The sequence below is a fragment of the Saccopteryx bilineata genome, chromosome 1 (genome assembly GCF_036850765.1).
Source record: "Saccopteryx bilineata isolate mSacBil1 chromosome 1, mSacBil1_pri_phased_curated, whole genome shotgun sequence".
Taxonomy (NCBI): domain Eukaryota; kingdom Metazoa; phylum Chordata; class Mammalia; order Chiroptera; family Emballonuridae; genus Saccopteryx; species Saccopteryx bilineata.
In genome coordinates this window covers 353,945,059-353,972,544 of record NC_089490.1, presented here as the reverse complement: position 1 = coordinate 353,972,544, position 27,486 = coordinate 353,945,059, and the positions used below count along the sequence as shown (strand labels likewise).

The 27,486-nt window shown below is 43.5% G+C and overlaps 1 protein-coding gene across 1 annotated transcript; it reads right to left on the bottom strand.

The window, feature by feature from the left end:
- Nucleotides 1-582: 582 nt before the first annotated feature.
- OLFML1 (olfactomedin like 1) lies at nucleotides 583-27,486 on the bottom strand. The gene is made up of 3 exons (XM_066250857.1): nucleotides 26,918-27,486; nucleotides 25,135-25,423; nucleotides 583-2,512 (listed from the first exon to the last, which is right to left on the bottom strand). The coding sequence occupies exons 1-3, from the start codon at nucleotides 27,044-27,046 to the stop codon at nucleotides 1,722-1,724; spliced, it is 1,209 nt and encodes a 402-aa protein (XP_066106954.1). The 5' UTR covers nucleotides 27,047-27,486; the 3' UTR covers nucleotides 583-1,721.

The following is a 27,486-nucleotide window of genomic DNA, read 5'->3' as shown; positions in this document are numbered from 1 at the left end:
GGCTATCTGGCTTCCATCCAGATTTTAGAATACAGCGTGTCTGTAAAGTCATGGTGCACTTTTGACCGGTCACAGGAAAGCAACAAAAGATGATAGAAATGTGAAATCTGCACCAAATAAAAGGAAAACTCTCCCAGTTTCATACCTATTCAGTGCAGTTTGATGTGGGCTCATGCACAGATTTTTTAGGGCTCCTTAGGTAGCTATCCCGTATAGCCTCTACAGACTCGTCACTGACTGATGGCCTACCAGAACGGGGTTTCTCCACCAGACTGCCAGTTTCCTTCAACTGCTTATCCCACCAAGTAATGCTATTCCTATGTGGTGGCCTTCATTATAAACGCGCAGAAATTCACATTGCACTTTGGTCACGGATTCAAATTTAGTGAGCCACAGAACACACTGAACTTTCTTCTGTACCATCCACATCTCGACTGGCATGGCCATGGGCTGCTCCGCTGTATACACGGTGTTATGTCATCATCTGTGCATGCGCATATGCTGCCACATCATCCTACAGAAACTGGGATAGTTTTCCTTTTATTTGGTGCAGATTTCACATTTCTATCATCTTTTGTTGCTTTCCTGTGACTGGTCAAAAGTGCACCATGACTTTACAGACACACTGTATTTCACCAAGGGCCTCAGTGTGTTGGGGATTGTTCACAGTAAACGCAGGCAGAGGGAGCACTCCCTGAAATCACTGTGCTTGAGGGCATGTGGGCAAAATACCCTGATGAAGTGTGTTTGCTTAGTGTTAGTTTTATTGTATTTTAAGCAAGAAGGGAGACACAAAGGAAGTAAGACAAGATGAGGCTAGAGGTAGGGTCCTCACCCTCAGGCTGGTTTTCTAGAGAAAGTAGCTTTTGAAAGGTCTATAGGAAAGTCTTGTGTGGACATGAAAAGTGGTTAAAGGGCCAGATCATTCATTTTAGTATGAAATGAACATATTGCTTATAAAAGGTTGGGTGAACAAACATACATATTTTGTGCTTACTTGGGCAATGAACAAATGATGGGATTTGCAGAATTTTATAGTTTTACATTTCCTTTTGAATGGCTCACCTAAGCTCTCCTTATCTGTAAAATGGCAACTATAAATATTTGTTCCGCATACAAAGCCAAGATGAGAATTAAATGAGTTAACATAGGTGCAAACACTTTGTGCCTGGAAAGTGGCGTTCAAATGTTAATGCGTTTACCTTATTATTATTACATCTACCTAGCTTGGGGGAAAGGCAGAGGTAGGGGAAATCGAAATTAAACATCAATAAGAAATAGTACTTTATTGGGGCAATAAAAATGGAAGACTATCAAAAGGCATTTGTGAAAGGGGAAAAAGTTTGAGAAAAGGCCAGGGGAGAGAAAAGTTAGGAGTATGAGGGGATGGCCTACATTTCTAACTGCTTGAAGGGGTGGGGTGAGTAGAGTTAGAAAAAATGCTGGTAAAATAAAAGAAGAAAGCTGGATCAGAATGTGGAAGGCCTTGAGCACCAGGAGGTTTGTATGGATAATGGAAGTTGTTGAAAATTTCTGAATGGCAGCCTCTCATTGAAGCTCTTGGAAGATCTCTAAGGCAGTGACATCTAGGAGGATGCACATGCATTCCTCCTAGATGTTACTGTGATTAGAGGGATACAGTATAGTAAAGGGGCTGTGGCCTCAGTGTCCCAGAAAGCAGCTTCCGAGGCCAAGGCTCTTTCCCTCCCAGCTGCAGTGCATTACTTCAGAGGCTGCTTTCTCTTTGTCTGGAGTTTGTAAATGATCTGGTTTCCATCATTCCAAGCATACAGCTGCTTATCTCGGGCGTTGTAATGGATCATGGAGTGACTTCTTGGCCGCTTGGGAAAGAACAAGTTGGGCAGATCTTCCTCACTGATAGTGCCCTGTGGGTCATAGACACAGGTGACACGATGCGGGCCGTGGCCACCAGAACTATAGACCACATAAAGAACCCCACACAAGAGGAATGCAGCTTCAGCATCCTGACTTCTGCATGGAGTGTCCCAGGAGTATTCTACTCCCAGCGTGCCAGGTTCAATTTTTGTGAGAACCAAATGGCCATGGATGCCTGGCCCTGAGTGGATGGCCCATAGCCCATGCTCGTCCGCAGCCAGGTCAATGTAAGTTGATGGAGAGTGCTGGTAGACCAGTGCTCGGCCTGCCCCTCCTGGGAGCAGCATTCGATCTTCCACAGTTCTCTTCTGCAGATTGTATTTGATTATTTCATTGGGAGTTCCTTGATTATGAAAAAATAGGAAACCCTGGTAGATCACTTGGCCTGTTCCCTGCCAAAAATGTGTTAAGATTAGCTTCCGGGGGACTGACTTGGTGCTATCCTCCATGAGCACCCGCATGTTTGCAAATTCCAAAACAGTGTTGTTTCTGGATCCAATCAAGAAATAAACCTTTGGAGAATTGCTGACAGCATCTTTCATCCAAGAGCCATCTGTGTCCATAGTCTTCTTCACTATTTTCAGAGACTTTATGCCCATTAGCATGTTGTTACAGCCTGACCAAAGAGAAGAAAAAGAGGTTACTTTATAAATAACCTTTATAAAATAAGCTTTATAAATAACCTTTATAAAATGAGATGTCAACTTTTCTCACAGATGCCCCCCCCAACCCCCGCCTTCTGTGTCTAGAATAAAGTTATCACACATGGCTTTTTGACAATTTATGGGATGATTCAATGAATCAAAGAATAAATTAATAAACAGGTCTCTGCTAAGAAAGTTGCTGTCCAGCTGGAAGAGTCAGTATTTTATTCAAGTTGCTGCCCGAGACCCTGGGCACTCTCTAGAGCACTTGTCGGTTGACATAGTGAGAATGACTTAGTTGTGAAGCTGTCTAATTCAAGTCCATTTACCAAGATTTTCTTGGCTATCTACTGTGTTCTTAACATATAATACTCCCAGAACAGTGCTGAGAGTATTAAGGGTAAAAATATATGTTTCTGACATTGCCATGAAAAAAAAAAAGTCTCTTAGGATAAGAGACACTTGGAACAGAACCAAATCACCCCAGTTAAGCTCAGCCTAGATCAACAAACCCTCATTCAATCACTGATTCATGAAAACAAATGACTGTTGTTTTAAGTCACTCAGTTTTGGGGTTGTTTCACAGTATTGTTGAAGCAACAGATCTCTACTCAATCCATAATCTCTCTTGAGTGTCTGTCTATCCCTGTCTCTGTCTTTCTCTCTCTCTCATTCTCTCTATGTATATATACACATACACACACAACACACACACACACACACACACGCTGTTTACAAAAATTAGGGGTTATTTTATAGCTTCATATTCATTTTGAAATATCCCCTAATTTTTGTGAGCAGTATATGTATGTATGTATGTATAGATATACATACATATACAGAATATATATGGATGCGGCAAAAGTAGGTTTACAGTTATACTTATGGAAAATAACACAATAATTAATAAATAATAATACAAGAATAAACTGTGTTTTGTGTACTTACAACTGTAAACCTACTTTTGCCCCACCATATATATCAACTCTATAACCTGAGGAAATTATCTTCCAGTGAGGATTCTGGCCCTTAAACTATTAGAACATTATAAGAACTCTACTCATCCACTTATTATTATTATTTTTTTTTGCATTCTTCTGAAGCTGGAAATGGGGAGAGACAGTCAGACAGACTCCCGCATGCGCCTGACCGGGATCCACTCGGCACGCCCACCAGGGGCGACGCTCTGCCCACCAGAGGGCGATGCTCTGCCCCTCCGGGGCGTCGCTCTGCCACAACCAGAACCACTCTAGCGCCTGGGGCAGAGGCCAAGGAGCCATCCCCAGTGCCCGGGCCATCTTTGCTCCAATGAAGCCTTGGCTGCGGGAGGGGAAGAGAGAGACAGAGAGGAAGGAAGGGGGGGTGGAGAAGCAAATGGGTGCTTCTCCTATGTGCCCTGGCCGGGAACTGAACCCGGGCCCCCGGCACGCCAGGCCGACGCTCTACCGCTGAGCCAACCGGCCAGGGCCCATCCACTTATTTATTTATTCATGAATGCATGCATGCATTTAGTCAGCAGACATTGCATATCTACAAAGGCAAATACTGATCTAGGTGTTATGAGCTTGGGGTGCAATGGGTGGAGGTGCATGATAAATTAGGAGTGGTTCTTGTTTAATATGCATATGACTAATTAGAATATAAAGCTTCATGTGAAATTTTTTTTACAAAAGAAGAATAGAGAATAGAGATGCCATTTGAAGCAGAGGGTAATTTACTTTTGAACTGGCCCTTGAAGGATGACATTATGAGATAGGTGGGAAGAACACTACTGACAGTTAACAAAACCATATTTGGTAAAGTCCTCCAAGATTAGCATTAATAAACTAGTATCATATTTAAACCAATACAAAGCCAAGAACATGATATTACCTCAAACTAGATGTATAAAACAAAGTAGTAGATTGAAACCAGCTCTGTGCCTGGTACCTTGAGAGGAGCTGAGGAAAATGGATTTTATTCTATAAGCAGATAGGGAGCTACTGCAGATTTTGAGCACGGGTGAGCAAATAGTCATGATTGTTCAACAAAATTAATGAAGCTGGCAGCCACAAGTAGGATGGATACGTGGGAGAGAGGCCAAAATCAGAGAAACCAATTAGAAGAATATTTCCATAATTCAAACAGAATGATAAGGGCATAAACTAGGGGTAAGAAGATGAAATGAAAAGAGGGGTTTACATTCTTCTAGCTCCTCACTGCTACTTCGGACTATTATTCTTCCATTTTTATGCAGAAAACCTTCCTTCTTTGTATCTCATGCTGTGGACTTCTTCTAATCTAAATCACTGACCACTCTCTGGGACACTACCCCACATGCATCAAGAGCCTGAGCACTCCAACCTCTTTAATTCCAAAGCACTTCCTTGCCAACCACTCTAGCAAGCCCCTCTCATGGCCACACTCTGGATCCCCCCAGCCCACAGAACTGTTCCATATTACAAATCTAAAATTCTACTATCCTACCTTCTGCTACAATGACATCTTATCTTTTCCTATCTCTCTCCTTCACTCTCACCTCCTCTGTACTCCCATTTCCCCATGCCCTCCAGTCCCTTGACCTCTACTATCCCTTGGGCCATCAGCCCTCTCTTGGCCTCACTTCCTCTCTTATCCATCCTAGACCACCTAACAGCTTTCTGTCAAGTACCTTCACCCACCAATGCTAGTTATTCCACAATACTCATTCTACCAAAATCAGCTCAAACATCTGCGTCTGCCCTGGAGTGTTGTGTGTTGGCGGAGAAAATCTCACAATGGTGCATGCTACACATTAGGGGTCTCCAACCTCAGAAGAACCCTGAATACAATACTGCTTTTCATGGTTAGCCCTCCCCCATCTTCCACATAGCAACTATCGTAAATCCCCCCACCCCACATCTACCCCATCATTCCCTTCATAACAACAGATTACCCTTTGAAAAGTAAATACCATTAGACATGAACTCCCTTAACTTTCTTTCCCTCACTTGTAAACTTTTCTTCAGTTGTTACTACTTGTTACCCTTCCACACATCTTGGAAGAGGTCATGCCATTCTTCCTGTCCAAGACTAATGCACTCACTATACTCTATTCTTGTCCTTTCCTGGCTTCTTCTAGATCTCCTTGATGAATTATCATATTTCTATTATCTTGACTTTCTCCTTCACTACATCTTCTTTGGCTTGTAAACATTTTGCCTGCATTAAAAAACAAGTCCCTCTCATTAAGCACCCTTTTCTAGCTACTCCACTAGGTTCTCCTATAGAAGAGTTTGTACTCTGTATCTGCTTGCTCACCTCCCATTCTTTCATGTCCCATAACTTCATAGAAACTACTATTCATAATGTGACTAGGCATGTCCTAACTGAAAAATCAGTCCTTTTATGTCCATATTTTACTTGATCTTCCTATAGTATGACATCATCGATCAGTTTCTCCTTCTTGGAGATTTATTTCCCCTTGATCTTTGTGTCACCACTCTCTGAACGCCTACTTGTTTTTTCTCTGATTGCTTATGGAAGAAATGAAATCTGTGCTCATCAAATGCCACTTCATTTTCCTGATCCCTAGTCACACATTCGGAGCCTCCTTTGTAGTTAGGCTGCACCCACTGACCTGTGTGCTGTCCAGAATGATATGGACAGAGTGGTGTAGAGCATTTCTACCTGGCCCTTAAATACGCTATTTTCCAGAAGACCTTAGAGTCTTAGAATTTGGGGTCAAGATGAAATTAGTTCTAGTGGTTATTTCAGGAAAAGTGGATTATCAGTTCTAATTCAAGACTTGTTGTTGGGACTACTCTGTTAGGCAGTCTATTATGGGGTGAGTAGTATCATAGAGGTAGGGAGGGTGGCTTACTAGAAAGTATGAAGAACCCTATGGGTCTCCCTCAAATCCTGATGAGCTCTGTATCATGTGTAGGAGAAAATGATCTTAATAAGAGCATAGAGCTCTGTGGGTCTCCCTCATTGACTAGAGGGTGAGGTGGTAAAATGATAGTGCAAAACAGTCTCCTAAGGGAAGTGGGCACTCTAACAGCCTCCTTAAGTCCTCCCAGAGGCTTTGGTATAAAAAGCTGGATGTGCCGGTAGGTTGTTTTCTCCTCCTACTACTACTTTTTCTTCTTCATGAATGGTGGTGAGATAGTAAGATAGACTCCTGCATGCATCCCTACCATGATCCACCCAGCAATCCCTGTCTGCGGCGCACACTCAAACCAACTGAGCTATCCTTAGCACCCAGGGCCAATGCACAGACCAAAAGAGCCACTGGATACAAGAGGGGAAAGGAGAGAGAAGGGGGAGAGGGAGGGCAAGAGAAGCAGATGGTTGCTTCTCATGTGTGCCCTGACCAGGGATCAAACCCAGGACATCTGCATGCCTGGCCGATGCTCTATCTACTGAACCAACTGGCCAGGGCTCGTTTTCTTCTTACTAAATACTTGGGTTCTGTAGACCAATTAGAAGCCATCCAGAGTTAGAAGACAAGAAACAGGGTGAAGGGAGAGGAACTGGACACAAGGGAGTAAGGTGAACAGTCAGAGAAGTTCCACAAGTTCTGAGGTAAGTAAGCATTTCAGCAAATGGCTTGTTACTGCCAAATATTTGGGTAGGAATCTTACTATAGTTTCTTAATCAATTCATCACCCACCCACCATTATCATACTTTCTCTTTCCTCAAGCCTCCATTATGCCCTTCTTGCTCTCATATGAAGATCTTGCCTCTTATTTTACTGAGAAAATAGGAGCAATCTGAGAACTAAATCTCCTGTCTGGATTACGGCAATAGTTTCCTATGTGGTGACCATGCCCCCATTCTTGACTCCCATAGTCCATTCCCAGCCAAGGGGATCTTTGTAAAATATAAGTCAAATCATGTCACATGTCTGCTTAAAACTCACAAGTGAGCCTGAGTAGGTGGTGGTATAGGGGACAGGGATGACCTGAGATGCTGAGGACCCAGGTTCGAAACCCTGAGGTTGCTGGCTTGAGTGTGGGCTCATCAGCTTGAGCATGAGGTTACCAGCTTGATTGAGCATGTGATAGCCGGCTTGAGCGTGGGATCATAAACATGGCCCCATGGTCACTGGCTTGAGCCCAAAGGTCATTGGCTTGAAGCCCAAGGTCACTAGCTTGAGTAAGAGGTCCCTGGCTCAGCTAGAGACACCTCTTGCCCCAGTCAAGGCACATATGAGGAGCAATCAATGAACAACTAAAAGTGCCACAACTACAAGTTGATGCTTCTCATCTCTCTCCTTGTCTGTCTCCCTCTCTCTCTTTTACTCTCTCCCTCTCTTGCATGTGCTATAAAACAAACAAACAAAACAAACAAAAACCTCACAAGTGACTTCCTATTTCACTAGGAGCAAAGCTCATGCCTTTGCCTTCCTGAGCATACGTAAGCTATTCCTCCCACTGCCTTTCTGGCCTTTCTTACAACCCTCCTACCTTGTTCAGATTGTTCCGCCACACTGGCGTCCTTGCTGTTCCTCAAATTGTGCTAAGCACTCTCCTGCCTCAGGAATTGGATTCTTTTTGTTCCCTCTGATTATAACCCAATTATCTTCCCCAAGATATCTACATGGCTTCCTCCCTTGCTTCCTTTAGGTCTGTTCTCACATGATCCCTGATCACTAACGCCTTTTCTGACAACCTGATAAGAAATAACAACCTCTTCTCCAGCTCTCCATAACCCCTTTTCCTTCATTCATTTTTCTCCAAAGTGCTTATTTTCTTCTCTCTGTCCTATCATAAATTCATCTGCTAACATTTATTGCTTTTCAGTAGAATGTAAACTCTATGAAGACATGAGCTTTATCTTATGTGCTTCATTCATTGTTGCATGCCCTGCTCCTAGAATATCAACTGGCACATAGGCCAGTATTTGTGGAAGGAAGGAAGGAAGGAAGGAAGGAAGGAAGGAAGGAAGGAAGGAAGGAAGGAAGGAAGGAAGGAAGGGAGGGAGGGAGGGAGGGAGGGAGGGAGGGAGGGAGGGAAGGAAGGAAAGGAAGGGAAGGAAGGAAAGGAAGGAAAGGAAGGAAAGAAGGGAGGGAGGGAAGGAGGGAGAGAGAAAGGGAGGAAGGAAAGAAGGGAGGGAAGGAGGGAGGGAGGGAGGGAGGGAGGGAGGAAGGAAGGAAGGAAGGAAGGAAGGAAGGAAGGAAGGAAGGAAGGAAGGAAGTTTTTCAATCCCCAAATCTATCAATTGCACCTAAATCCATACTCCCCGCCTTCCTTTCTGCTCTCTACTTTTACAGTGTATCTAATCCCCTCTCACCTATTCAAGGATTAGCACCTGAAATTATCTCCCCTCTCCTCCCTCAATAGTCTCTCCCTCATATTGGATCATTCCCCTCAGTAAAAAAAACTTTTTAGTGTGGCCCCATCTTTGTTCCTCTTTGCAATAAAAATCCTTAAAAGAGGACTTCCCTCACCTCCAATTATCCTCTAAGCTAGTCTAATCAGTTTCAGTTATCACTGGTCTAAATTCCCCTGCCCATTCCACTAAGTCAAGTTCTTGTCAAGGTCACTGACAACCTTCATATTGACAAATCCAAGAGTCAATTCTCAGTCTTGAACCTACTCAAATTCTCAGCAAAATTTTATTACTTGACCACTACCGTCCATTGAAACTCTTTCTTCTCTTGATTAAGTAGCACCCTTCCTTTAGTTTGTCCTCTCAACTTTCTGGATTTCTTTCCTGGCAACCATTGCGGTTCCTTCTCACCTTCTACCTTTAAGTATTCTGTCCTCACACCTCTTCTTTCCTTTATCTATAATTGCTTCCCAAGCCACTTTGTTCCATCTCATGGCTCTGAATTCCATATAAATTTTAAATAATGATAAATTCTAAATCTGTATCTGAAGTGATGTCCTATCTTGATGTCTGCTCAGTCTCGGTCTCTTTTATCCAACTGCCTACTTAATGTCCCTACTTGGATATCTTCAAACTTAACCTGTCTAAAGCAGAATTTCTGCTTTTATCTCTCAAACTCTCTTTTTTCCTTCTCTTTCCATTTCTCGAAAGAACCATCAAACTGGTTTCTTTTCTAGAAGTCATGCTTGATTTCTATCCTTCTACTTCCCCAACACCAACAAGTTCTGACAGTAAAACTTACCTCTAAATTAAGATGTTATATTTAAATTCAAATACCCAAATGTATCTCTCTTCCTCTTCCCACCTCCTCTTTCCTTGTACTCCTGTCATCTCTTGCCTAGATCATGACCACAGTCTCTGATTTCTCTTCCTGATTTTACTCTTGCTTACCTACAGTATCTTCTCCATAAAGCAGTAGGAGTGATCTGCTTAAAAACACGCATTATGTAACTGACCTGCTAAATCCTTTCTCCTGACACTCTTGGAATAAAATCTTAACCCCTTACCTAGTCTAAAAGGACCTACATGATATGGCTGCTGCCTATTTCTGCGACTTTGTCCTCTACTCTCCTCCCCCCACCTTGCTGTCTTGGGACTATACTGACTTACTTGCTATTCTGGGAGATGTCAAGTGTGTTTCTGCCTCAGGGCTCTTACACTTGCAATTCTTCCTGCCTGGAGTGCTCTTTCCTTGATCTTTCCACAGTTTACTTCTACTCATTTTTTAAATCAGAGTTGCAATATCGTCTCTTTATGAAGCTTCCTGAGACTACTGCATCTAAAATTAAAATGATATCCTATAGCTCACAGCCTCTATTCCTACTTCCTTGAGATCACTTATCACATTTGGTAATTACGTTTTCTGTTTTATTTATTAGCTTATTGTCCTTCTCCCCCACTTGTAAGCTCCACAAAAGCAGAGCCTTTGTCTTCATGTTTACTGTTGTATTCTACTGCCCAACTCAGTGCTTAATGGGTTCTATTGAATTAATGTGGAAAATAAGTTCATTCTAGTAGTTATTTTTCTAGGATCTAAATAGTGCTTCATATCCGGAGTTGTAATTACAGTCCTGTCTTAAGTAAATACTTGTAAAGTACTCAAAGCTTTTAAGATACTTTCAAATCCATTATTTCATTTAAAAATCTGACCCAAGGTTCTTATCAAGGGAACATATGGTAGAAGTTCTCTTAGCTGGGAGGAGCTGAGTCCCAGGAAGGTCAGTCCTTTCAGTGGTCATATTGTCCCCCTCTGGTCACAGAAGCCCAGAGAACTTACCTGGCTGTCAGTGTGGACAGAGCCAGGCTTTGGGATGAAATGTAGAAGTCTCTCAGCCATCAGTTGCCATCATGTTCCCCTGCTGATATGTTTCACCAGACTGAGGGATTTCTTCCCTATGGCTTCTGGTCACTTTTGTCCTGGTTGGCCTGCACTGTAAGAAGCCAAATTCTTGGGGAAGGCAGAGAAGCCTGCACCAACTGGGAATCTATGCACTGCAGGAGGGGCTAACAGAAGGGTCCACACACTGAGCTTTGGGGCTGTGGGCTGTGGAGTGGAAGGAGGACTGGCTTCCTGATTACAAGGCCCCATCTCTGCCAGAGCCCGATGTTCCCTCTTCCAGTTTCACAAGCTCAAGCTGTCTCACGTGAATGCGCTCTTCCTCCCATCTTCACTGGTGATCACACAGGGTAAACGAATGAGGGTTTAATCCTGTGAGTGATTACAGATACTTTGATAGGGAAGAGGAAGGCTATTAGGGAAGCTTAGAAACTGTTTCCTATTGAAAAACAAGCACAAAGGCTTGAGATGTTAATAAATATCTATAAATACATATAATCTGCCTGGTACTGTGATAGGTACTTGGTTTAGATTAATTTATCTAATTCTTACGATAAGCCTAAATGATAAATATTTTCATTGCCCAAGTGAAAAAAACATTAAGGCTTTGATAAGTTACTTGGGTAGGTCACAGAGCTATGGGTCCTTGGAGCTCAATCTGATCGGGAGGTAGGGCTGGCCAGGCCAGCTAAGACACTTCCAGCCAGGAAACGTCCAGCCAGCCCAGGGACATGGTGGATGGGTGTGTGTGTGTGTGTATAATGGGAAGAGGTGAAGAGAGGGTGGGTCTGGTGTGCCTAGTGAGGGATGGCTGAGGGCAATGGACTGTCTGGAACCTAATCACAGGGAGATATGTTATCATCCAGTATCTTGACAAGAAGGCCCCAGCCTGCCCATCCTTCTGGGAGCAAGTTAGCAAGCAGGCTTGCAGCCCAGCTGTGAGGGATTATATCTAAGAACAAGGCACAGTCAATATCTCACCCATAGAAAATGTTCATTTAAAATGAAGAAGTACAAGTTTGCAATTACAAAATAGTCACAGTATGTAAAGTACAAATAGAATATGCAGTGAATGATATTGTAATAACTATGTATGTTTGTCAGGTGGGTCCTAGACTCATCAGGGGTATCACTTTGTGAGGTATATAAATGTCTAACCACCATGCTGTATACCTGAAACTAATAGAATATTGAATGTCAACTGTAATTGAGAAATTAAAATAAAATAAAATAAGATATAAAACTACAGGCCTGACCTGTGGTGGCGCAGTGGATAAAGCATCGACCTGGAAATGCTGAGGTTGCCGGTTCGAAACCCTGGGATTGCCTGGTCAAGGCACATATGGGAGTTGATGCTTCCAGCTCCTCCCCACTTCTCTCTCTCTGTCTCTCCTCTCTCTCTCTCTCTCTCTCTCTCTCTCTCTGTCCCTCTCCTCTCTAAAATGAATAAATTAAAAAAAAAAGATATAAAACTACAGTAGAAACTATCACATTGCCTGACCAGGCGCAGTGGATAGAGCATTGAACTGGAATGCAGAGGACCCAGGTTCGAGACCCCGAGGTCGCCAGCTTGAGCGTGGGCTCATCTGGTTTGAATCTAAAGCTCACCAGCTTGGACCCAAGGTCACTGGCCTGAGCAAGGGGTTACTCAATCTGCTGTAGTCCCACAGTCAAGGCACATATGAGAAAAGAATCAATGAACAACTAAAGTGCCACAAAAATTTATGCTTCTCATCTCTCTCTGTTCTTGTCTGTCTATCCCTATCTATCCCTCTCTCTGACTCTCTGTCTCTTTCAAAAAAAAAAAAAAGGCTCTGGCCGGCTGGCTCAGTGGTAGAGTGTCGGCTTGGCGTGCGGGAGTCCGGGTTTCCATTCCCGGCCAGGGCACATAGGAGAAGCGCCCATCTGCTTCTCCACCCCCCCCCCTCCTCCTTCCTCTCTGTCTCTCTTTTCGCCTCCCGCAGCCAAGGCTCCATTGGAGCAGCGATTGCCCGGGCACTGAGGATGGCTCTGTGGCCTCTGCCTCAGGCGCTAGAATGGCTCTGATTGCAGCAGAGCGACGCCCCAAGATGGGCAGAGCATTGCCCCCTGGTGGGCGTGCCGGGTAGATCCCCGTCGGTCGGGCGCATGCGGGAGTCTGTCTGACTGCCTCCCGGTTTCCAGCTTCAGAAAAATACAAAAAAAAAACAAAAACTATCACACAAAAATTCCTTCTCCTTCTACTCCTGTATTCTGACACAGAGTTTTTGGAGAAGCAGCAAAACAGAGTGTTAATCAATGGTTTAGATAAGAAAAACAGTTCTGGCAAAAAAAGGAACAGAATTTTCCCCATGTGTTCCCTTCTGCTTCCCTATTCCTTCTGTTGGGCAAATAAGTTTGTAAAATGATGTGTTTTTTAGGTTTGCTCACTTATATTTTGCATTGCCTGGGCAGCACCATGTGTATGTAGTCTGTGAAAGGCTGCAGTACTATAGCCCTCAGAGCGGCAGACTGAATTGCAGATTACCTTCCTGCTTGTGAGGGCCCACTGGATTGCTAATGTTTGCTGGAGAAGCCCCCCTCCGCCCTCGCCACCAAGCCTGGGGTTTGCTGGAATTGAAGGAGTACAGATGTGGAACTGGAAATGAGGGGCTTTGGGAGCTCTGAATGAGAGGGAAGCAGTCTTCCCTGCCTGTTTGCTCATCTGCTGGTATGAGACTGTAATAAACAGAATGGCCCACCATTTTTTGGCTCCACTGTTTCTTCACTGTCTGCCCGAATCCAGTGAGAACCTGCATGGCCAGGACTGCGGCGGCCACTGGTCATACACTTTCCTTGGGGGATGGATCTGCCACTGAGGGTCACAGCCCGAGGGGTCGCTGGTTCTCCACATGTCTCCCTAAAAGTCCCCTGTCAATATGGTTTAGCTGTCCCAACAGTAAAATAAGGATTTTAGGCCAGATGCCTTCTATAATTTTTTCAGGGCATATATTTTATAATTTTTATAAATTCCCCTTATTTTGGAATTTGGGAAGAATATACTTCCAGTGTTTGAGTAAAAGGGTAAGCTGAGACACTCTGCTGTGCTTCTAAGAAGAGATAATTGGCAGGAGGAAAAGTAAAAATAGGAAATAAATATAAAACCTTTGAGTCCAGCCCAGATGCAAGTTATTTAACGGAGAATATGACATGCAAGGTTCCACCTGCCAACCAAGAATGAATACTCTTGTGCTTTCTCCCTCAGGCAAAACTGCAGACAGGCAATTAGGATAGAATTTGGCCCAAGGCCTCACAGTGAATCCATATCAAAGATCACTTATTTGAATTTTTTAAAATACTTTTCCCCTTATTTAACAACAACACTCTCCAGACCTGGTGAGACTTGTCCTTCTGTAGGGAAGAAACTCAATAGGAGTTTTATGTTTTTGAACATCAGTCTGAATGTTGGTAGAGAATGGACTGGGGGTAGAGGTCAGAAAGAGGGGCCACAAAGACAGGTAGAGCATCTGTAAACATAATCCAGATGAGAGATATCTGAACAGTGATGGGCGTGGAAAAATGGGTATGAATTCAAGAAATAGAAAAAGAGACATCAGGTCTTAGTAACTGATTAAATCGAGGGAGCTGAGTAATCAATCAACCAAACTCAAGGACAGGGTGACAGGATGCATGAGATAGTGACAGAGAAGAGAGGGCAGGTTTGCTTGGGGAGAAGAGGGTTGAACTCATTAAAAAGAAGAGAATTCCTCTAAAACTGAATATTTTGACTGCCTCTTGAAATTTTGTTATAAAACTTGAGTTTTTCAACCACCTGAGTTATAGTCATGTTAATAAACATTTACCAATACCTATCAAGTGACAGGTATAATGTTAGACACTAGGATGATGAGGATGACAGCTCTCAGATGAGTAGTCAATTACAACGCTACAAGCTATTACAATAACATTGTCAACGTGGGCTTAACTGTTCTAGAAACTAGGGCCATTTCATGCTTTTTGCCCACGGGATAATTTCAGATATTACAGCATAGCCCTCTAGGTCCTTCATCTGACTTCCTCTTTGTCACTTCCCCACCACACTAGAGTGGTCACTAGTCACTAAACTTGCCGCAGCCTCCCATGCTCACCTTTGCTAACTTGGGGAACATAGACTCGTCCTTCAAAACGAAATTCTCTGATTCCTGCAGAGAAGTTGTTTGCTCCTCATGCATCTAAAGCATTCTGTGCAGCCCTCGCTCTTCTCAGGCCTTTATCATGCTGAACCAGAATTGCTGATTCACTTTGTTTTCTTGCAAGGACTTCATACAGAGACTGTGTCTTCTTTATCTTTTTACCCACAGTGCTTGGGACACAATACATATCTGCCTCCTAGTCAATCTTCTCCGGCTTACTGTCCAAACTCAGGAATCAATTCAATTCAGATAATGCAATATTAGTCGGTGTCCAAATCTGCTATCCCAACTCATGCTATGCCAACTTAGAAATTAAATTGATTCAAATAGCAAGAAGCGTGTGTGGACACTAGCAGGTGCTACGTCATTGTCAGAGTGCCATGGTGGATGGGTGGCAGGATGGCCGGCTTGTGTGGAATGCTATTCAGTGAGCCATAGGAGGTGGCTTTGCAGGGCCATGACGCCAGGGCTCACTCACACAAGGCCTGGAATGCAATAGCTGCTCTAGACATTGGTTTGGGTGAGTTATACAGAACTCATTGGTAAAATTGTATCATATGCTTTTCTAGCTGCCCGGCACTAAATTCAAAGTATTCCATGGCACCCAGTATGGAACCACAACAGCTTCCCTTTATTGGTGATTAGCAACAGATTGTGAGGAAGAAAACAGACTTGATGTGTGGCTGGTGGGTTGCATGGCTGTGTGTTGCTCAACAACACTGAGTGGAGAACTTCATGAGGATGCGTGGGAGCTGAAAACTGTGGCAGTGTGAGTCCAGCCCACCTCTCCCACGGGGTTCCACAGCTGGAGTCCAGCACAGCCAACCTCCTTCAGATGCCTCCTTCTAGAAGAGGCCAGCTCTCCATAACCCCTGACTCTAGCTGATTTTCTTCCATAGTATTTATTATCTTCTATCTGACATGTTAAGAGCGTATCTTTTCACATAGTTACTGTTTGACTCCCCCCAACAAAACGTACATAAACCCCATGAAGGCAGGGCTTTATCTAATCTGTGATAGTCACTGCTGTATGTCTTGTCCTAAAACACCATCTGGCACATATTACAATTTCTATATTTTAATTATGAATAAGGTAAATGTCAATAGATATAATTTGAATTAAAATAACCCTCTTTGGGGTCCTGAATAATTTTTAAAAACTAAAAGTTTGAGAATGCTGTCCTAGAGGATCCAGCCTGTCAACATGGGAAGTCAAGTGTGGAAGTGGCAGTCCTCCCGGGAATTTCTGATCAAACGGCTCCACTTTGAATTGAATATATGGCTGTTGCAACATTTAAGCACTCCAAGGTTATAATTATGAACTTCCTGCTCTTACTTATTTTTTTCATTTAATAACTTAGCTTCTTTTATTGTTTTGTTTTTACATAGTTTTTCTTTTCTCCTGTAATATTCTTTTTTTTTTTAAATTAATTTATTTATTTATTCATTTTAGAGAAGAGAGGGAGAAACAGAGAGAGAGAAGGGGTGGAGGAGCTGGAAGCATCAACTCCCATATGTGCCTTGACCAGACAAGCCCAGGGTTTCGAACTGGCGACCTCAGCATTTCCAGATTGACGCTTTATCCACTGCGCCACCACAGATCAGGCCTTCTCCTGTAATATTCTTACCAAACTAAGAAGGATAAAAATGTTCTCGATTTCTAGGTTTGGTAGTGCCATTCTTCCATTTGCCTGGTTAGGAAACAAAACCATTTTGCCAGTTCGCTATGGAGTCTCTCTGTGAGTCAGAGCTCCTTTCCTTCTGTTCCTGCCATCCTTTCTCTAAGTCTAGGGCCTGTTCTCTTGAACCTCAACTTTGCAGCAGTCTTATCACTGGTTCTTCGATCCTATCTCAAAACCATTAATCATACTATTAACTGATTCACTGCTCTCAGATACAGGGGTGGGAAAAAATAAGTTTACAGTTTATTCTTGTATTATTATTTATTTATTAATTATTGTATCATTTATTTGCATTATTTGTCCTTTTCTATACAAATATCTGTAAACCTACTTTTGCCCACCCCTGTAAAAATTTGCAGACTTAAAAACTGGTCTTGACTACGGCCTTTTTCCAAGCGCATCAAGACCAACAGACTTGTTCGATGCTGTTAGAGGTGCCAGCGGGAGGGTGGGTTCTGGAGCCATCCTTGGAGCTTGCTTTGGCCAAAAGAATTTGGTAAAAGTGACCACATCCTGGTATGTCGGTGCCCTCTCTCTCAGACATCTGCCTCCATCATGAGAACAAGCCCTGGTTCTCCTTCTGAAAGATCAGAGACCATGTGGAGAAGAGCCAAGCCATCCAAGCTGGAGCCATCCTCAACCAGCCATCCCCAGGGCAGTGTGCCGCTAGGGAACCCGGATAAGAGCAGCCAAGCCCGGCCCAAACCAAGAGATCTGCCCAGCTGCCCTACAGACTCCTAAGAAATAACCAGTGATTGTTGTCTCAACTGCTCGCTTTCAGAGTGGTTTATTATGCAGCGTTATTGTGGCCACAGATGACCGACACAACGTGAAGGTGAGGGGATGGTGAACAGAGAGGCAGGCCGAGATGAATCTGTGTTTCTCACGGGTGATGCGTACTCTGGATGTACCAGGCCCATGGGAGGAAGATGGGCTGCAAGAAACACTCTGAGCCACAGTTTCTTCATCTGAAAATAAGTCATAATGGTATCTACCTAGCAGGATTGTCATGGGCTTGGACAAGATAACAGATAAAAAGTGCTTAATGGAATCTCTGGCAAATAGTTGCCTCCACTTTCTAGTAAACTGCTGCTCAAAGTCAGAAAATATTGATTTCTTCTCTGTTCCAGGCACTGTGATAGACTTGGGAAACACAGCATGAATAATGCAGGGATGTGTGCAGTACCACTTATGTTTTTAGAAAAGCAGATCAGACATAGCATAGAGCCTCAGGCAGATGGCGATAGGCAGTAGTGGCACAAAACGAAGCTGAGGAATGTCCAAAGTTGCTCTGTGCAACTGGTTGGCTTTTTATCTACTTTTGTAATAAAGGTAAATACAAAAACTATAGTACATACAATAGTCACAGTTTTTATTTAATCAGCAGGTATTACTTTCAGAGAGAATAACACAACAAATTATTTAAAGAAAGCTAGGTTAGGGTCAGCGTGTAAGGACGTTCTTCATGTTATTTTAAGGGGTTTGCTTTAGCCTGTAGGTTGTCATTGCCATCAAAGGTGATAAAGCAATGATAAAAGATAACCCTGATGGCAGTATGGGGGAAGCCCTGGAGCAGAGAGAGACTGGCAGCCGGGAGATCAGTGGGAGGCTGTTGCGTAGTCAAGACCAGGGCTGATGAGAGAGAAGGACAGACGGAAAGAATGCATTGAAGAGCTATTCAGAAGGAAGAAGTGCCTGGACATGATGTTTGCTCCAACGGGGGCCAAAGATACCCCCGAGATTCCTAGCAAGGAAAGTGTGTATGTGCAACTCTCCTGTTAATTGAGAGAACCAGAGGAAAGCAGAGAAGTGTTGTGGCTTAAAAGTAAATAAAGAAAAATCAGGAATTAAAAATAAAGAAAATTGACCCCATCTGGCCAGGATTTAAAAGAAAAATTTAAACCAAACTGATTGTGGGTAGGAATCATCATCAAACAGCAACCAAGAGGACTGACATGGTCTTCATATGTGTTCCGCAATAAGATCAGAGCAGCTGAGCCTTGGGCATAGGCATCCTGTCTCAGAAGAGGGAGCTCCTACCCTGAGTGCCTCTGTGACCAGCCTGGGGTTGACTGCTCTACCTCCAGTCTCTGCTTGCTTTGCACACTCAGCCTCCCCCACTGCAGTACAGTCTGGTTACAGTTACACTGTAACCAAAATGACCTCCCCAAAGCCTCCATCGGAACCCTGACACTCTCATGCTTACCACTATCAAGTGGAACAGCATGACAGGAGCCAGCCTGCCTTCATTTGAATCCCACTTCTGGCGCCAATTAGCTCTAAGTCCTTGGACAACTGGTTACCCTCTCAGTGCCTTGATTTCCGCACCCATAAATGGGAGATAATTATAATAACTATCTCACAGGGCAGTTGTGAGAATTAGATGATAGAATCCAATACATATAATGCTTAAAGATTTCTTGCTACATAATAAGCACTCATTAAATACTAGCTACTATTATTCGCATTATTCTTCTTTCTCACAGTTTAGAGCTTAGCTCTTGTCTGGATCTTTAATTTCCTCTCCAAGATTTCCCCCTTGACCTGTGATCTACTGAATACCAAGCCAGATTAGGCCTCTGTGCCTCCACACACTGTTCCATTTGCTTGAAGTGCCCTTTATTCTGCAGTTGATTGGTTCTTTCCATCATTAAAACTCAGCTTGAGAATTACTTTCTATAATAGATTCCACAGTCTTCCCATCTTCACGGCAAACTTGACCTTACTTAATGCCTGCCCCGTGTACTTCTATGACCCCTCTCTCAGAACGGTCACACTCCAGCTGTTATCCTATTTTCTTAGATGGCTTCCCCACTTGGCTGTAAGCTTTTTGAGGACAAGGTGTTATACTATTCAACTTTCCATCTCTAATGCTTGGCACAATGCCAACATATATCTGGAATTCAGTTAGACATTTGTTGAATGAATGAACAAATGAGTTATAGAGAGAATAAATGGATGTTCACTCCACCTGGAGCCAAAAGCTATCAGCTAAAAATAATTTTGGGACCTTCCGTGAGTATCCATAGTGAAGAGACTGGAGGTATCCTCACAGGCCACAGGCCATCCAAGTGGATGGACAAAACAAATATTGTGCACACTGGCCTGTCTGGACCTGGCCAGTGACCTTCGCAGGCTAAGCTGTACACACACCTCCAGCGTTGCTGGGCCCATGCACGCAGCAACCTCTGGGTGAAGAACCTGTGTGTATAAGAGTACATGCACATGAACCCAAGCACTGCCACACTCTCCTGTGTTCCCACCGTATGTATACAACCTCCTCCTTTGTGGTAAATATATCTGTTGCAAATTATAGTTACACATCTCAGTGTTTTGTTCCACTCATCACAAACTAACAGACCCTGGGACTTGGCTCACAGATATGTTTTATTTGGCTTCCATTGGGTTTTTTGTTTGCTTACTTGTTTTGGTTTTTATTTTATTTTGTTTCTAATGGCTTTGAATATGAGGAACGCACATTTAGACTACCTGAATGGATCCCAGAGGCATTTTAATTTGCAGCAACAAACTTTCCTTTTTCAACATGATCTAACAAAAGATATGTGTTATTTAATTCAGCAGAGAGTGGGTTACTTCAGGTAACTCACATGCACACTTGTAATAAAAGGAGCTGGACTAAAACAGGAAATACAATAAAATCTTTTACAATGCCTTGTTTTGACTGCCTTGAGAATACTTCTTCACAAGCTATTTACAAGTTTAAAAAGAGGTTAATACTCTTATCCACACAGGAATGCAACCATGTGGAATCAGCCAAAGACCTTTTGTTGGAAAAGTCCTCCTTACGCGTATCTGAGGCAATGGTATTTTGCCATAAATTGCCAAATGAAATGCAAAATGTCTTTATACTAATAAGAGTTAAAGAACCAAAGATTTGGAATGATTTTTAAATATAAGTTAGATTCTATTCAAGTAACTTTCACTCACTGCATTCTAAAGTGTGTGTGTGTGTGTGTGTGTGAATGCATGTGCAAGTACATGTGTACATGCATGTGTGATAGAGGGAAAGAAGGGAGAGGGGGATGAAGAGAAAGAGAAAATATTCATATTTATTAGAGTTAATATTCTAAAATTTTTACATAGCCACAAACATACCTGGGATTGTGGCATCATGAGAACATCTTTGGGTATCTTCTTTAAGTAAAGGTTGAAAACCTGGGAATAGCTCTTAGGAAATGGCTTAATTGCAGAACAACTCCATCATATTAATTATCCCTAGTATCTGGTCCTTCACAGTTGCCCAAGAAAGATTTCCAGGATGAATAAGAGCCATTTAGACTGATATTAGAACTTTCTGGAAATCTGAGACACAAGATTAAATTCTTCCAAGGAAGTTACATTATCCTCTTCCTACAGATTTTCTGAAAAAACTCTCTAAGAGCGTATGTGTGAATGAAGCTCTGTGACGTGACCTCTGGCCATTCTTCCCCAGCCCATACTCCCAAGGTGTTTGCCCACACAAGAATGCTGACTTGAGTCTCAAAGATTTGGGTGTAAGTTTCGTAGCTGTCTCAGTCCCTGCAGTCCAAGATTAGAAGACAGGGAGATGGAAGCCTTATAGGAAGATGGTAGGTACAGGTAATTAGTGATACCAGCTGGGTCTAGCAGACTAAGGCACCTTGGTAGTCAGAATTCTAAGATGGCTCCCAAGATTCCCAGCCCCCGGTGGACACGCCCTATCTCATCCCTTCTCCCTCAGTGAGGGCAGGACCTGGCAGTATGATTGGATACCACACCTTGACTAGGTTATAGTATAAGAAAAACTGAAGGGATTTTGCAAATATAATTAAGGTCCCAAATCAGTTGATTTTGAGTTATTCAACAAGAAGATTATTATGGGTAGGCCTGCCTTCAATCAGATAAAAACTCCTAAAAGAGGGATTGTGCACTTCCTGAAGAGAGGTACTACTGGCCTCGAAGTAGCAGCAGCCACACTGGGAGTTGGCATGGGGAGGGGAGGCCTCTGGAAGCTGATGGCCTCAGTCCTACAAACAAAAAAAGTTAATTCCACTAACAACCTCCAGGAACTTGAAGAAAGCTCAGAGCTCCAGGTGAGAGTGTAGCCTGGCCAACACTTTTTTTTGGTTTTTTTTTTTTTTTTACAGGGACAGAGAGAGAGTCAGAGAAGGGGATAGATAGGGACAGACAAGAACGGAGAGAGATGAGAAGCATCAATCATCAGTTTTTCGTTGCGACACCTTAGTTGTTCATTGATTGCTTTCTCATATGTGGCTTGACCATGGACCTTCAGCAGAGCCAACAACCCCTTGCTCAAGCCAGCGACCTTGGGTCCAAGCTGGTGAGCCTTGCTCAAACCAGATGAGCCTGCACTCAAGCTGGCGACCTTGGGGTCTCAAACCTGGGTCCTCCGTATCCCAGTCCGATGCTCTATCCACTGCACTGGCCAACACTTTGACTCTTTCCTCCTAAGACCTAAAACAAAGGGTTTGGACTCTTGACCCACAGAAACTCTGAAGTAATAAATGTGTGTTTGTTTAAGCTGCTGAATCCTTGGCAATTTGTTAGACAGCATTAGAAAACTAACACAGGCATAGCTACTAACAGAAATGGCAAACGGTGGGGGAGGGGCACAGTATGTAAACTACAAAACAGTGCAAGGTACTGGAACACACTGGCATTTCAAAGGCTATCAGTGGCAAAGACCGCTCAAAACAATAGGCCAAAGAACACTAAAGGCATAGGTGTGAGTGTTTATAGGTTTGTCTTTTCCTAAACTGAGCTCTGAAGGTCTTCTGCCATCAGTATCTCTTCTATAGACAATTTTTACAGCCTTCTCCATGAGAGGCCCTGGTCCAGACTCTGGGAATACAGAAATAAAGATGTAATATGCTCATGGTCTGGTTGACCTCCTGGATGTCTTCCCAGAGAGTCCACAGCATTTTTGAGTCATAAAAGGGTGGTTAGAAAAAACAATATTGTATTTTCAACTGCAATTGCAATGGGTAAATGCTGGGAGCCTAAGAAGCTGGAGTTGAGCTGGGGCCACTTGGGGAGGGACCTTCTCTATGTAAAAGGCTGAAAGATTCAAATGGATTTGTTGTTGTTGTTGTTCCTGATAACTGATGGTGAATGACCAAAAAAAAAAAAAATTCTACCCAGAGGAGTAATGTGATCCATTTTGTGTTGTGGGAAGGCCTACATGACAGGGGTTAGATGGTAGGAGGCAAGAAGAAGCAGTAAGAGAGCCAGTGCAGATGTTCTACTCACTGCTCTATCCCTACTGTGCGCACAGTGCGGGGCTCTTCCAGGAGTGGGGAGCAAAGTGGTTGTTAACCGCAAACCGAATCAGCAACTGAGGGCCTCAGCCTCAGAGGCAGCAGACCTGGAAGGAGCAGTCTCTGGAAAGCTGAAAGAGAAGTTTTCACTCTCCATGGAGCTGGGGAAGGGCATATTTCAGGCCTCCAGTGTCTGAATGAAGAGGCAGAGGATGAGAGTTGAATAAGCAGCAAGTCCAGACTCAGGACCCATGCTGAGCTTAAGCTGGTGTGAAAAGGGGCCACGCCAAGGCCTGAGGGACTTAGGGTGTTCAGGGACCAGAAGCAGCTCAGGGATTCAATTCAGTACAATCATTCAGCCTTGAGGTCCTGCCTGACCCCTGGCACAAAAGTTCAAGCATATTCTAGCTCAGGCCACATTAGCACCCAACCCTACCCATTGGCCTTTTTAGGCAGCCCCTGTTCATCCTCAGCTAGCTTGTCCTTCCCCCTCCCCCCTTCCTTCACCCCATATTTATCCCCTGGTGTTCACTCTCAGAGGATGGCTCATCTCAAGACAGTGTCAGGGCCAAAAATGATCACTCACTTGACTAACCCGATCAGCTGCTTCCTATTATAGATAAGGCACCCTCCTTTCTGTCTTCTGACTCAGAGATAAGATATTCTTTTTTTCTTTCAAAGCTTAAGAGCCTTTCTGTGCTGACAATCCTTCCATCCATTCATTCGTTTGTTCATTTAGTTATTCACTGACAAAATTTGTTGAACATAAACACTATTCTAGGTGCTGGAACACAGCATTGAATATGAAATACAGGATCTAGGCTCTCATCGAGCTGACATTCTAGATGTGGAGGTAGAAAATAAGCAGTGAACAAATAAATAAAGTAGAAGATTTCAGAGTAATAAGTGCCCCCAACAACAACAACAGCAAAGTAGAGTAATAAGACCTCCAAAACAAGTCTCGGGTTTCCTATCTCAGCATATTGGAGACCAACCAATGACCTAAGCCAAAACCCTGGGAAGCATCTGGATGCATCCTGCTTACTCACTTTTCACTTTTAATTATCAGTCGCCAAGCCATGTGGATTCCAACTCTCAGTGGCTCTCAGATCCTTCTGTTCTCCAAGTCACTGACACTTAATGCAGGCATTATCACTTGTCGCCCCAATTACTGCAGTTTTCCCCTGACTGGTCTTCTCTCTGTAGTCTTGCCCTCTTTGTTTCTGTCATGCTCCTGCTTCAGATTGCTCAGTGACTCTCTGTAGTTTCTCAAGTCAAGTCCAACCCTCTCAGCATGCAAAGGCTTTCATGATCTGGATCCTGCTGAACGATTCAATCTTGCTTCCCCACACTCGCCCGCCCCACGCAGGTCCGCTCAGCCATACCCGCAGTCGACCTGTCAAAGTGTGCATGCCCTATACTTTTGACATGTTGTGCCCTCACTTGATGTGTCCTCTTCACATTCTTCTCTAATTTCTTTGTTCAAAATTCAGATGAAGTGTCGCCTCATTTAGGAAGGACCATGGTGTTCTTATAAGGGTTACACCGAGAAGGTATGTGAAGCTCTTAGCACAGTGATGGCATTCAGCTTGGGCCTTATTTCCCTAAGGGAGTTTTTCACATTTGGACCAGAAATACTTAGTCTGTACTAAATAAAGTTTTCCTATTTGCAATAAAACCGTCTCAGAATATAGGCTCTGGGGGAATTATCTCCCTCATTATTTTAATAAAATAGACTCATGCACAGGACATTTCCCTTCTCTTTTATGTTTTTGTTGCTGCTACTTGTTATTTTAACTTGAGCACCTCAACATTATTCTTAATGGCCTGGAAGTGATTCTGATGGATCACAAGAGAGGAGAAAAGGCCCCTAGGTATCAGCACCCTGACAGCTCACATAGTAACTCACTGCAGACCCCTGCATTGACCCTGGGAGTTGCCTGGCACATTTGCAGCCTCTCCCTACTCTCAGGGCCCTGGGAGAATCCACCAACCTGTCCCTCTCCCTGGAAGGATCTGGAACTACATGCCTTGGACAAAACAAGGTCTATCAGGAGATGACCTTCCTGGGCTGACCTCTGACACTATAGCTCTGACCTCCTGTGGGGCCTGTGAAAGGAATGCCCTGTGAAAGGAAAGAAATAGCTTTTCCTTTGGACACCTGTTATCTGCTAAGGTTGCCCCTCCCCCCAGCACTGACTCACAGGAGGGCACATCCAGCTCCTACTCTCATACTCAGTCAGCCCCACTGCAACATCTGTGTCCTTGAGCGACAGTCCCTAGAAGGGTATAAAAAGACACAGCTCTCTTACTTGCATTCAGCAGAGACCGGATCTTTTTCTCTTCTTCAGCTTCTTGGACTAGCTTTTCTGCCAACATCTTGTCCTCTGATTCTATGCACACGTCAGCTTGTCGCAGGTACTCTAGGTAGTCAAGCTCCCGTTGGGCACGTTCAACCCTCAGCGCCAGGGTGTCCACTGCACTCTTATACTCGCTTGTGTAGGTCAGACACTGTCCCAGCTTAACAGATATGTTTGTTGAGAACTCGCGGAAGACTTGAATGTATTCCCTCGTTGATTGGACACATTTTTGCAGTCCTTGCTTCGGTCAGAAAATAAATTCCCAAATTACTGCTAGTTATTGAAGTCACAAGAAGTGATATAAATAGCTATCACTCATAGAGATTTTAAAAATACAAATAATCAAAAAGGAGGGATTAAATGTATTATTTTTAAAGTTTTTTCATGCCTTTAGTCATACATATATAAATATATATTTTTGAATGTTGGACAAGTAGGCCCTAACATAGTGGTTGAGTGTAGTTCTGGCACTTTTGAGGGGGTGAGACTGGGAGATAGCAGTGCAACAGCAGCAAGAGGCCACTGGCTTGGGAACACTCCCCTGCCTCCAGGCCTCAGTCCGACGGCCAGACATTAGCACATGTGTTCAACCTGCTCTGTGGAATTATTTTACCCTGACTGTAACACGATGACCAAATAATTTGGACTTTAAGATTTTTCAGGAAAATTTTGAAAATAAATATTGAAGAGAGGAGTGTCTTTGAAAGAAGATACTTCATTAAAATTTAACTTGTACAAAAGCAAGGCAATTAAGTATGAAATAGTCCATGTCAACACCAGGGTTCTTTCCAAGGTTACGGTAGAGCAGAGGGTTCCATTTGTCCCTGGGAGCCTATTCGTGCTGCAAAAATGCTGCATTTTGCAAAGCATCATGAAGTGGTAGCTGCAACATGTGGGGAACAGGCCCACTCTCTCTACAATCAACATCGCTGACATCGGCTCATTTCTAAACCCATGTGTAGTTTGCAGAAGAAGTTATGATAGCTTCTTGGCACTATAGTATCATGACTTTTTACAGTGACCTAATGGTTTATCATAAAAAGACAAAAAGAAAAGCTAAAATGAGCTATTGTCCTCATAGAGTGAAAATGAAGAAAAAGGGATCCAAAATCTTAATTTTAATTTTTTAAAAGTTGAACTATTGAATAATAACATTTTGGACATTAGCCAGTATACCAAGCAATGTTCTAACTATGGAATAATTTAATTAAATCTTCAAAGTAGCTTTAGGATGTAAATTTTATGATCAACTTCATTTTACAGATGAGGAAAACTGCACAGAGGGAAGCCCAGCTCAAGGTCTGGGACTGGTGCAGCCTGGACTCGGCTGCTCTAAACCAGTGTTTTTAATCGCAGTCCGTGGACCGGTACTGGTCCACCAGAAATTTCATGTCAGTCCATGAAAGAGTTAACCACTCTGATGTTGTATGAAGATTATAGAATCAATGATCTTAATTAATTAAAAATAATTCACAAAGGACTAATAATGGTTTTCATTTCTGCCTTAGTGGTCCCTGAAATAATTCTCCTATTTTCACTGGTCCCCAAGTGTAAAAAGGTTGGAAACCACTGTCTTAAATGGCTAGATTATAAAAAAAACTTTCAAGCATAACTTTAGCAATTATTTAGCATTTACTACCTGGGAAAAAGCATTTAAGTAGATAGGAAAGAGTGGGTAAGATAAGGTGACTTCCGGGAGGCATGTGCCCATATCAGGTGCACGGATGCCACCTACCTCCAGGACTCGAAAGCGCTGGTAGATGTAGTGCACCATGCCTGGGTCCTGTGCGCACTGTGGCGGGAGCAGGAAAGCTGCGAGGAACAGAACCAGGAAAGCAGAAGTTCGCTGGAGGGCCACCATCATCCTGCGATCCACCCGGGGTGGAAGCTCTTATGCTGTGCCTCTTGAAGAAGACTCAAGGGTCCAGGTGGTGGTCTCCTGTTTTCTAGCCGCTGCTATGAAAAATCTTCTAAAAACAGCTGGGAAGCAAAGTTTGCTTGTTATTCCACCAGATGCGTGACCTCACTTTGCAAGCTGGTGATCAAGTCCAGCTGTTGGCAAGCAGTCCCTGGAGGCCTTGCAGGCTGACTTGGGGTAGAGAGCTTCCTGGGTCCAGCATCTGTTGGCATCACCCTTGACACACATGGACCCTTTCCAGGCTAGTGGCTGCACCCTGCTTCTAGGCCTGGGTGAATGTGCATTGGGGTGGGTGCAGGAAGGGCTTCTCCCCTCTCCTCAATTCTTTCACTTTTGCTTTCCTCCCCCTAATGGACTCTGCAGTCCAATCACAGCCCCAATCTAAC

Bases quoted from the DNA above. Each gene is read 5' to 3' on its own strand.
- OLFML1 (XM_066250857.1), bottom strand. From the start codon at position 27,046: ATGATGGTGGCCCTCCAGCGAACTTCTGCTTTCCTGGTTCTGTTCCTC. The intron at 25,424-26,917 runs GTAGGTGGCATC...TTCTGACCGAAG, and splicing joins AGCGCTTTCGAGTCCTGGAG to CAAGGACTGCAAAAATGTGT. The intron at 2,513-25,134 runs GTAAGAGAGCTG...CTCTTTGGTCAG, and splicing joins CCGGTCTCTGCTGAATGCAA to GCTGTAACAACATGCTAATG.